The following is a 12,714-nucleotide window of genomic DNA, read 5'->3' on the forward strand; positions in this document are numbered from 1 at the left end:
AAACCAGCTTGACTTGTTACTGGATTGTTCAAAGGCCCCAGTCTACTGTCACAAAAGCAAGCATATTCTGAGTCTCCATAGTAATCTGGATACCATTTTAGATTTTAGTAAAGTGGGGCCGATTTCAATAGTGGAGCAATATTTTATCATGGTCTCCTTATTGCAGTCAAAGGTAGATTGCAAAAGGTCAGTGTATTCCAAGTACATTTGTTAAGATATTTTGAAGCAAAGGATATTTCAGACCCTCCAAGTGTCCCTATTTTCCAGGCACAGTCCCAGATTTACAGAAGCTGTCCTGGTTTTTGACATAATCCCAGAATGTCCCACTTTTCCTTAAGAAGCCCCTATTTTCATCAGAGAAATGTTGGAGGGTATGGCATTATCCAGCTCCCCAAGCCATCTGAAGGTAGTCCAGTATAGGGAAGTTTTTTTTAATGTTTAGTGTTTTATTATGTTTTTCTATAATATCTTTCTTGCAGTCCAAAGACCCATAACATAGATTCAGAATAAAATATAGATTCATACAGAAAACCCCCTTGGAGAGGAAGACCAAGACGATATTTGTTTAGTCTTGAGTATGATGATCTGTGATACGTATGACTACTGAAAAAAACTTTGCCACGGCCACTGTGATATCATTAGACTTGTCGTCCAGAAGATATTCAGTATACGTAGTAGGCTTCAGATTTACCCGGCCGATTTGCCAGTCGGGGTTTAATCAATAGATCCCTAGCTTGCTCATATTGTCTGCAATGCAGTAGGATATGCCTCATACAATCGATGTCCTGAGAGCATGCACAGAGCCTATTCTGATATGGGATGCCTCTCAGTCTGCCATTTAGCACTTCTGATGGAAATACATTTAATCTGGCTTTGGTAAAAAGATGCCGATAAGTTGGTATAGACAGATTTCTAAGATATGTAGGTGTCTGAAAATTGAGCCCATAGTGAATTCCTACTGCTATTGGGCCACAGATAACATGAGACTGAGATCGGAGATCACTGTGTGATATGTCCCAGAGACTTTGCCTCAGAGATGTTTTTATATATGTTGGAAGCTGCTGCCCAGAGGCCTTGGGGCATCCCAGTCAGATGGGTGGAGTATAAATATTATTATTATTATTATTATTATTATTGTTGTTGTTGTTGTTGTTGTTGTTGTTGTTGTTATAGAATAGGATGTCCCTATTTTCATTGGAGAAATGTTGGAGGGTATGATATTTGTGTCTTTGGCACACACCTACACCAAGTACACGAGCCTTTTGAATTGTGTCAAATACTTTTACCAATTATTGTATAAAATCAATAAGCTGGATATAGCTACTTCTGCAGAATCACATGTGCATAGCATTGCAAATTTTATACTGCTTACATATGTCACAGTTTCCCATCTTCTAGTGAAAGAGAATCCAAATTCTTGTCAGGAGGATATGTTCAATGCTCTATTTCTCTGCAGCAATGTAAAGCTGTGATAATGTCCTCATGATTGCATCCCACTTGATCACTTGAATTTCCAGGAACTATCAGATCAGTGGGCTTCAAAACCTTCTTCCCTTAAGGAATCCTTGACATGAATTTGCCTTTCAAGAAGTGGATGCACATGGCAAAGGTTTGGGGAGCATGTTGTTAGGTGCATTCCACAAGTTGTGCAAAGCATCAACGCACCTGACCTATTATATTTAGCTATGTGTTCCACAAGAACTGAGAGTATAGCCAAAATGTCTGGCACATCATCATCATAATTTTATTATTTATACCCCACCCATCTGTCTGGGTTTCCCTAGCCACTCTTGGCGGCTTACACATTGCAAGGATATATTGTTAAAGGTGCACAAGCTGTTGTCCACCATTGCTGCTCTTCTCATTAATAAACCTCTTAGCCCCCAGGGTTCCTTGGAACACAGTCTGAAAACTTCAGTCTTGGACTGAAAATGGCTGCTTCTGTCTTGTGTGTTGATTTGATCATTATATTCACTATCTTTGGTTGTTTAATTATAAATGTGTTAGAGGTTGCTCTGGGCATCCTTCATGACATGGGTGGGGAACCACCAGGTGTTCCTGCCTGCAACATCATTATCCCTGACTACTGGCAATGCAGAAGGTCAATGGAGTTGATGGGAGCTGCAGTTTAAAACATCTGGAAGGCCACCGCTTTCCCACCCCTTCTTTCTGACAACACAAATGAGCCCATGCTGAGAAAATATGAAAAGGCAGCAGACAGGAAGTGCTAACATCCGCTAGGCTACGCCTAATGTCAACACACTTGTGTGCAGACACTAACATGAGAGCCATTCTGGTGTGCAGTGGTACCTCAGGTTACATACGCTTCAGGTTACAGACGCTTCAGGTTACAGACTCCGCTAACCCAGAAATAGTACCTTGGGTTAAGAACTTTGCTTCAGGATGAGAACAGAAATCGCGCAGCGGCGGCGCGGCAGCAGAAGGAGGCCCCAATAGCTAAAGTAGTGCTTCAGGTTAAGAATAGTTTCAAGTTAAGAACGGACCTCCGGAACGAATTAAGTACATAACGAGAGGTACCACTGTACTGGTTAGAGTGCTGGACTGGGGCCTGGGCAGCCAGGGTTCAAAAACCCACTCAGCCACAAAACTCACTCAGCGATCTTGGGCTGGTTACTGTCTTGAAGCCTAAGCTATCTCACAAAGCTGCTGTTAGCATGAAATGAGGTGGGGAAGAACCATACATGCTGCCTTGAGTCCATGGGATGAAAGATGGGATAGAGATGTAATAATAAATAAAATAAAATATTTTAAAAACAAGGTATACAATATGGGTTTTTACCTGGTGGGCACTTTACAATTATTCCCCATCACCACCCTCCTTGCCCTGCACTTGTGATTCTCAGTGAGGATCTCCAACTGCTGTAGTTGGGAATGAACCTTCCATGTCCGTATGAGTCAACTCCTGGATGCAACTCCTTGATCCTAGGGACTCCTACGCAATCAGCCCTGGTTAAAGGAACATGGATGGTTTGGCAGGCTATGATCAGGTTGCTCTGCAACCCCTCAAGACCGACATGCCTCCTGTTTGCTCCTCTCCTACCTCCCTCGGGTAAAGTATGTCAGGGCCTTGCAATCCATAAAGCCTTCTCTCAGGGTGGGCTGAAGGCAGGAGGTATCAGAAGGAGTTGCAAAAGAGAATGGAGAGGGATCAGGGTTGTATGCAGGAGGCAGGCTGTAATTAAGCGTAGCGTGTGTGCTCTGGCAACAAGCCAAGCATTCCAGCCAAAGGGCAGAAGAACCAGAAGAACCAACATTTCTGCCACTATCCTTGTAATGGGGCTTATGAAAGAGGTAGCTCCCAGGGTGGGGAGGAGGTTCTGTCATCACCCATTCTGAATTGGAAGAGCTCTCTTCCCTCAGCCTCGGGCTCTTTCTGTTCGTTGGGGCTTTTTCATACAGAGTCATGGTGTCTGCGTTGACTGCACTGCTGGTTCAGGGGCTTCAGGGTTTGACTTAGCCCAGCAAGTCACCCTGCATGTTCAGGTCGCACTTCAAGTACAGTAGAGTTATGGAACGTGTGATCACCAAATGTTCTTGGACTCCAGCTCCTATCAACCCCACCCTGCCTGGCCAGTGGTCAGTAATGAAGGGAGCTCTGGTCCAAGAACATCGGCAGGGCCACAGTTTCCCCATCTCTGGAACAGAGGTTTGCAAGACCAGCTTCTATTATGGCTAGCCGTATGACGCTTCTGAATGGCCAGGCCTGTCCTTCTGTCTTGCCTGGATTTCTGCTTGTTGAATTTGTTCCCTTACCCCTGCTTGAAGGCTCCTACGCCAGATCTCAAAGCTGGGTGAACATTTCCATGGCCCCAGCCGAATTCTTTCAAAGCACTTCATTGTAAAATACAGTGGTACCTCAGGTTACAAACACCTCAGATTACAAACACTTCAGTTTACAGACTCCGCTAACCTGGAAGTAGTACCTTGGGTTAAGAACTTTACCTCAGGATGAGAACAGAAATTGCGTGGTGGCGGCGCAGCAGCAGTGGGAGGCCCCATTAGCTAAAGTGGTGCTTCAGGTTAAGAACAGTTTCGGGTTAAGAATGGACCTCCGGAATGAATTAAGTTCATAACCAGAGGTAGCACTGTAATGAGTAGCGAAGTACTTCCGTGGTGATAGGCTCTGATATGTCACTGCCAGGGCTTTTTTTCAGCCAGATTTCACTGCAGCTTAGCTCTGGCACCTCTCAGATGGGCACCATTACCATTCTAAGAGAACAAGGGAGATGTTTGTACTGAGCTCCAGCACCTCTTCCAGAAAAATAGCACTGGTCACTGCACACATTAGAAAAACACTCTTTTAATGAAGGGCATAAGGTGACCAGACCTGTGGAGATTGTTCCACTACCCTACCCAAATTTTCTGTCTTCTGCAAGAAATGAGAGAAGCGTGAGGGAAACTGAAGAATACCATAGGGTGATGTTGATGGTGTCCTACAAATGCCCTGGGAAACGTCAGTGAACAAAGTGTGGCTTTTACATAGTAAATGCCTAGTGTAGAAGTTATAGATGGTTTTCAAAGAGGATTAGACAGTCTGATGGAGAATAAAGCTATCAGTGGCTACTAGTCAAGAACCTGCTTGCTCTGAATGCCAGTTTCTGGAGAACAACAGCAGAAGAAAGCTATTGTCCTTCTGTCCAACTTCTGTGTTTGCCATAGGCATTTGGTTGGAAACAGGATGCAGAAGGGGACAGACTAGTCCATCTCAGCAGAGCTCTTCTTATTTGTATTCAGGTTCAGCCCCCACTTTGCCCCCAGTCTGGCACATTTAAAGAGAGAGACTTATTCTCCAGGTTGCAGCCTGGGAACCCTACCGTGAGACACTGTGCAATGCTAAGGCACAAGGTGCAAACTGAAACCAACATCTTAGGGTAATTTAAAGAGCAGAGGGGGAAAGAATTAAACGCAGTTTCCTGGTTCTGTCCAGAAACCTAAAGGCGGGGCGCAGGAGTAAAATGTATCACAGTCGTATCGATAACAGACAACATCTGGAGCCCTCCAGCCATGCCTCAACACCACTCTCATTTGATCTCAGGAAAGGCTTGCTTTTTATTACTTAGACAATAACAAGCTATTGCATTACTGAAGAGAAAGCATTCTAAGTTGTTAGGGGATATTAATGCAGTCCATTGTGTTCAAAGCTTGCCTCAGGGGCCCCTGTGGGACCTGCATGCCACCCAGGGCTACATTCCATTACTTCCTGTTGAGAAGAAAATGGATCGCAAGTGTCTTTATGACTGCAGGCTGCCAGCATCACAAAATGGAGTTGCCTCACTCCCATCCCATCTTCTTTAGCTCCTTAACAAACCTGTTTAAAACACCTACAGTGATGAGGCCTCTTCTGGGAACTTAGATACAAGGGGGCACCACCCTGTCCATCCAGTTCTGTTAAGCCTGGAGATGCTGGCATTGTCATCCTTTGGCAAAGCTGTATGTAAGTTGAGCAGATGAAATTGGAGATATAGGGCTTTGAGACCTTAGTCATTGCAGTTCTAACATTTGCTGCTGCACACTGTAGAAAGGATGGAAGCAACAGGTGGTGCTGAGCACCAGTCAACACAATGCAACTCTTCCCATCACAATAATATAAAATGGCAGCAGCTGCCCTAGGGGTCTGCTCTGTATTTGGTGTTCTCTAGAAAGGGTTCAATTAGTTGAGTCCCTTGGTTCACATTTTGAGACACTATAATTATTGTACTATGCAGGGGGGTGGCAGATGCTGTTTCTTATACCATAGGATATAATACAGTATAAGCATTCTTGATGCAGATAAGGTAAGGGAGAAGCACCGTCATGGAAAGTAACCATATGAAATGGGCATTTGATGCAGAGTTTCCCAAACTTGGGTCTCCAGCTGTTTTGGGACTCCAGTTCCCATCATCCTTGACCATTGGTCCTGCTAGCTTGGGATGATGGGAGTTGTAGTCCAAAAACAGCTGGAGACCCAAGTTTGCGAAACCCTGATCTGATGTGATAAGGAACTGCGGTGTGGTGTTGGAGAGGACCACAAAGGACCTACAGCCACCAGCCACCATGCCACAATCGTTTTGAACTGTGCTTGGGAAGAAGGAAATGGGGTGGTGCAGAAGAAGGAAATCTCTTTTGTTCTTTGAGGCAGTGGGATGACGTGATTAGCCACGCACTAATTAGAGATTATTTTCCTACATCTTCTGCACTCGCCCAGTGCCCTTATTTCGTCTGCTATTATTTCTCACGTTATTTCTCCTCCCAAACATTTTCTAGTCATTCTACAGACTCTTTAGGGCAGGGGCAATTTCTTATTACAGCATTATCTGTACAGGATCCAGCAGAATAGGCCCATCATTCAAAATTATGTCTCTAAGAGGTATGATAATTCACAAGTTAATGAGATGATAGCTCAGGTGTGACTTTTTGTGTGGCGTGTGAGTGTGATGGGATGGATGTAAGGGAAACACCGGTTCTGTTTCCTAAACAGAAAATGGAAATCAATCTAGAGCAGCTAAATTATATGCACTGTTTAAATTATACCTTCTGCCATTCCGTTCATACCAGTCATCCCTCTTTTCCTTTAGATATGCGGAAGAAATAAACCAACAGATCTTGAGAGCCTAAATTATATACACTGCTTAAATTATACCTTTTGCCATTTCATTCATACCAGCCATCCTTCCTTTCCTTTAGATATGAGGAAGAAATAAACAAACGCACTGGGATGGAATTCACCTTCATGACACTCAAAAAGGTAAAGTAGACCCAAAACTCTTCAGTTTCACATCCGTGCAGTGGTAATGCTGGTCCCCAGCCATATACCCACCTCCCTCAATGACAGCGGCATCACTGGCAGGTTTACATAAAATCTCTTATGGAAGAGAGAGAAAACTTTTAAAGGCTTTTCCATTTTGGGGGGTTGGGCCACTTCTTTTGTTTAAACCAGGAACCCCAAGAATTGTCCCTTGATGAGATTGTCTGCTTTGGAATGGACACAGACAGGCATGAGAGAGAGACAAAGAGGGAGAAAAATGGAAACAGTGTGGTTAGACCTGACTAAGTTGTGTCTGCCTGAAAAGGGTGGTTATAGGTCCATTTGGACCACTAGGAATAAATGAAAAACAAACAAAGTGCTTATTTAAACCAAAAGGGTTGAAGTTCAAAAAGGTGTCAACCATCTCTTTTTTTAATATAATATATATGCTGAAAAAATATTACTGAAATGAATAAAGTGAAAGAGGGGTTGAAAATTTTGTTCTCAAAATTAGACATTTTGGCTTTTTAATTTTCAAAATTGATTTGCACTCTTTCTAATCCAACTTGTTAGTTTTGTCAATGTCCTGGCTGCCACTTACAGGACAAGCGAAACTTGGACTGCGATAATTGTTAAATCCTTACAGCATTTGTTATTTCTAGATACTGCTGTAAATGAATCATGATTTTGGGCAGCAGCCATATTATTGTATCGAATAATTTTGGCCTCTGACCTTGATTATAATTATTCTTCTGAAAAGGAGGTTTTAAAAACATTGGAACCAAGACAACCTGTAATTGCTCATTGTCATCTGGCAGTCAGACAAGCATGTCTGGGAGAAACCTGTATGATTATAAGAAACTTGTTCAAGATTTCCATGATGTTTTAAGTGCAAACAGAAATTTCCAGCCTTTCCTGTTCTTAAGGCATAACGACGCTCTTGTGTTACTTCTAAGTTCCCTCACTCCACCTCTTGACGGACAGCCTTGAATGTTCATTGAAGGTGATTGCTATGGGGACCTTTAAGTACGAAACAAAGCTGGGCGTCAAAAAATATTCCCTGTGATATACTGCTGCTGCTATGAATTACGAATTCCTTTTACGTGTGTTCATCCTGCATTGAAACCAGCTTGCAACTACCTTTCTGTTTACTCTGCTGCTGCCATTCAACAGCCTAATTTTTTCTTCTAATTCAAAGAGTAATTAGTGGACCAGCCCAACTTCCTTCCTTCTGTGATCCACCTAATTTCCAACAGAACGAAGAGTTATATGCAACAATGTCATACCATTTGGGCAATGACTTCTCCTTGTGCAACAAAAATTTTCCTCCCTCTCCCCCCCCCATCCCTCCCAAATCTGTTTATGGGGTTCCCCCTAACCAGAGGCACCATCTTTGCAAGTTGATTGAGGGGTCCAATCGACATCCTGATGTCACATGTGCAATGTCCTGAGGGCCGGGGGCAGAGCCGAACGTCCTCTGAACATTGAGGGGGGTCTGGTCTCATCAAAAATACATTGGGGGGGGACTGCCTTAGCCCCTAGGAGTTGGTGTAAAGGTTAAGGTGAAGGGATCCCTGACCATTAGGTCCAGTTGCAGACGACTCTGGGGTTGTGATGCTCACCTCGCTTTACTGGCCGAGGGAGCCTGCGTTTGTCCACAGTTTTTCCGGGACATGTGGCCAGCATGCCTAAGGTGCTTCTGGCAAAACAAGAGCAGCACACAGAAACACCGTTTACCTTCCCGCCGGAGCAGTACCTATTTATCTACTTGCACTTTGACATGCTTTCGAACTGCTAGGTTGGCAGGAGCAGGGACCGAGCAACGGGAGCTCACCCACATCGCAGGGATTCGAACCGCCAACCTTCTGATCGGCACGTCCTAGGCTCTGTGGTTTAGACCACAGCTCCACCCGCGTCCCAGGAGTTGGTGTGCATGCCCCTAACCCTCCAGAGCAAATGGCAGCATAAGGAAAAGGAGAGGGAAGGGAAGTTTGTTGCAGATGCCCTTGTACAAATGGAGCAACTTTGTTTGATGCAACCCTAAAGGAGTGATAAAATCTTACATATATTTTGGGACATGGAGCAAAAAGGGAAGTGTATAACCCAAACCTAAATGAGAGCAGGTACACATACCAGAACTCCCTCAATCTGTGATTTTGGTTTCCAAACAGGAAATTTGAAGTTCCTCTAAAGTAGGGATATGGAACCTGTGGCCCTCTGGATGCTGTTGGACTCCAACTCCCATCAGCCCCATTCAACATGGTTAATGATCAGGGATGATGGGGATAGTGGTCCATCAGCATCTGGGTGGCCTCCTAAAAAGCTTCCGAAAAGTTTTCCAACAAGGAGGAGGTGGAGGAGGAAAAGCAAACCTGGAAAGTAGATTGTACACATGTTGCGATCTTCCATGTGCAGCTTCAGAAGAAGGCTGGGTGAGTTTTGGACGCAGCTCAAGCGTGGCAGCAGTGAGACTGTATATGCTTGCCATCACCTTATACAAATTGAGCATGCCCCATAATAATATGTACTGCCTGGAGATGCAGTAGTAAATGTGTTAGAGGGTTCATTAACAAAGAAGTCAACATGGAAAGTGTTCCTGAAAAGCAAAAGGTATTTTTAAAACCACTGATCTTTGGCATGGGTGTATGTTTTTAAGCAGCTTGCATTTTGTAACGGCACATATGGAAGTAGGAATATCAGTGTATGATTATTCAATCCCTGTGGTACTGAATGGGGAAGGTCAGAGTTATGGTGGGAATGTTTAGAGAGCATCTAAGCATTGGTCAAGGGACGTGGGTGGCACTGTGGGTTAAACCACAGAGCCTAGGACTTGCTGATCAGAAGGTCGGCGGTTCGAATCCCTGTGACGGGGTGAGCTCCCGTTGCTCAGTCCCTGCTCCTGCCCACCTAGCAGTTCGAAAGCACGTCAAAGTGCAAGTAGATAAATAGGGACCGCTCCGGCGGGAAGGTAAACGGCGTTTCCGTGTGCTGCTCTGGTTCACCAGAAGCAGCTTAGTCCTGCTGGCCACATGACCCGGAAAAACTGTCTGCGGACAAACGCCAGCTCCCTTGGCCTATAGAGCGAGATGAGCGCGCAACCCCAGAGTTGGTCACGACTGGACCTAATGGTCAGGGGTCCCTTTACCCTTAAGCATTGGTCAGCAGAGGGTACTTCTCCCCCTCCCCAACAATATGTTGCAGCACTCTTAACTTTTGGTCAGAAGTTCCAACTCAAATGAAAAAACACAAACCCTTCTTCTCTTGCTGTTCTACACAGGATCTGGACAACGGCTTCCTGCACAAAACTGAACTTGAAGCGAAACTGAGTGGACTTCTTGCTGTAGCAGAGTTGATGAAAAATATCTATGAACAGGTAAGAGGAAGCATGAAAGAGCAAGGTGGGCTACAGGTGTGTTTTGCTTGCGTAAAGATTGGACTGTTGGTCTATGGTGAATTTCCAGAGAGAATTCAGTTTTCTGTATGTTCCTAATTCAGTGAAGGTTCTCCTTAGTGCTTGTTCAGTTTTTAAGCAAAACACAGAGACACCTGTGGGTTACAGCTCATTCTCCATACAAAATCAGTGCAAAGCGAACAATGCTGCCACATAATAATTGGTGGGAACCGTGCAATTTGATCTTACAACAACACTGTCCGAGGCGTCAGAGCACACCAAGTGACACTTTCTCAGTCAAGCCTGATCCCTTAAGAACAGCCTTGCAAGACAAGGCAAACTCTTTTTTCAAAACAACAACAGCAGAGTAGCTTCAATGATGGCCAGAGACAAATTAGGAAGACAACTGCAAATTATATATTTTTTAAAAAAATAATAATCAGGGTTTATTTACTTTGACAATACGCATAGAGCATGTAGCTGTGACATGTGCCCACCCTTCCAAAACATATTACACCAGTTACAACCCAAGCTGAGAAGCAAGACCTCTAATCTCCCCCAGGCACAGGATCTGCAACCAGGGTGCAATGACAGCCCTACTTGCGTGTTGAGGTCCCCAATCCACCCCCCAAAATAACTCACAACGGACACGTAATTTTTGTTTAAGATTTTTGGCATGATTTTGGCCACAACTTTATTAAAATACAAACTGTGAGTGGTTGTTTAGGCATTGGTTAAGACTATCTGTCCCCCCGCCTGGGGACAGAACTGACTTCCGGGCACCACCGAAAGACAGTGCGGGGGAAAGCAAGTCGGGGAAGAATTGGAGCTGAGACACAGACCCTCAACTCTCACCCGCCTGCTCCCCGAAGGCTTGCCGGCCCTAGTCCCATTCCAGGGATTGGACGAAAAGATGGCAAGCCCCAGGATTCCTTTAACGGAATTCCCTTTCCGCAGCAACCATGGAGGGGCAGGCCCAGCCTATCCTGAACCCCTCCATGGAGGGGTAGGCCCAGCCTATCCTAACCCCTCCTCCACCAGATTTATAACCAATGCCTAACCACAACCTTACAAGTTGTGACGATTTGCTACGCAGTAGGCAAAAACCACCCAGCCAGCCAATTTGCCAGGTGGAAAAATTCCTACCAGGCCCCTGCTCAAAGGCAGACGACCCCATGACAGGCATAGCAAGGTCAACGCAACAAACCCCTTATTCTAGGGCGGGTGGGCAGGTGATCCGTTGCACGCAGCAAGTACAAGGCTGCGTGCAGAGTATTTAAACCTTTTACCCCTCCCACCAAAATTGCAACATAACTTTTGCCCCAGCAACTCGGCAATCCAATCAATGCCCCCTGGCCATCTTGGAGAACTTACCCAGCAACTAAGGGGTGGCTCAGTAGACCCCACCGCAACACGTGCTCTCCCTGAAGGAAAACACGCTTTGTTTGAGACACAAACATCTTCAGCTGCTTCAGGAAGGAATTCCCCAGCAGCACTCACTCTCCTGCCCACATCGCCCTCATTGCATTTGGCCTAGATACATAATCAGACGGTGACTTTTCCTTAGGAATTCAAGATATGCTATCTGCAAGGAGAGTCTGCTGAACTGCTTGGCTCAATCTAGCATGACAGTTCCTCTCCGTTGTGGAGACTGGCCCAGCCTTGCCAGTTGCTTTGGAAAGCCCATTCTGTTGAGGACAATCTTTCTCACTCTCGTTTGTCAACCCATTTCTGTTTTGCTCTTGGAATCCTGCTCCAATACCTCTTAAACCAAGCTTTTCTGCAATCACTCCGACCCCATCTACCTCCTTCTACCTGTGCCAGATATAGCGCCTTTGCCCTGCCCTCTCTTAAAATGTAGGCTCACTTCAAGTCACTTGACCTTCCCTGCTTTGTCTGATGCCAAATAAATTAAGGAAGAGGTGTTTCAAAGCTTTCCTGAGCTTTATCATGCACATTGAGGTTTAGAACTCCCATTTATTGCTCCCATTTCACAGACAGTGCTCCAGCAATCAGCATAAAATGACTCCAAGGTTATTACATTAATGGAGTGGCCTGTTAATTAAAGTAGAGCTAGTTTGTCACCATGTCTCCTTTGCTTCCATTTTTCTTGTGCATTGGTTGCTTCGGCCAGAAGGTAGAGACCGTAATGGTTGCTAGGACTGGCAGAGATTACCGTATTTTTCACTCCATAAGGCACACCTGACCATAAGACACACCTAGTTTTTAAAGGGGGAATGCAAGAAAAAAAATATTATTTAAAGGGAGCACTGAGCAGAGCCTGAGATGCATACAGCGTGTGTGTGTGCATACAGCCGCATGGAGCGTGTGTGTGGCACTTGCAGGCTTTTCCCCAAGGAGGGAGAAGGGCAGCCCGTCACCTCCTTGGGGAAAAGCTCCCAAGAGCTGCACACACACTCCACCTGGCTCGTGAAAGGGAGCGCGGCTCTTGGGGGCTTTTCCGGGAGGTGGGGGAAGGGACAGAGCACGGCTAAGCCAGAAGCTAGAACAACAAGAGGGAGCGCTGCACAGCGATCCCTCTTGCTGTTCTGGCTTCTGGGATAGCCGTGCAAGCCTG

General features: G+C 45.3%; 1 protein-coding gene across 1 annotated transcript in view; it reads left to right on the plus strand.

Moving 5' to 3' along the window:
* Positions 1 to 12,714, plus strand: part of LOC310840132 (uncharacterized protein) — a 50,952-nt gene that overhangs the window by 20,633 nt on the left and 17,605 nt on the right. Inside the window, exons 3-4 of the mRNA XM_083729330.1 lie at positions 6,685 to 6,745; positions 10,023 to 10,118. Coding sequence (XP_083585456.1) covers positions 6,685 to 6,745; positions 10,023 to 10,118 — 157 coding nt within the window. The remainder of the gene's footprint in view (positions 1 to 6,684; positions 6,746 to 10,022; positions 10,119 to 12,714) is intronic.

This window comes from Podarcis gaigeae (genome assembly GCF_964106915.1).
Source record: "Podarcis gaigeae genome assembly, chromosome: 2".
In the NCBI taxonomy this organism is placed as follows: domain Eukaryota; kingdom Metazoa; phylum Chordata; class Lepidosauria; order Squamata; family Lacertidae; genus Podarcis; species Podarcis gaigeae.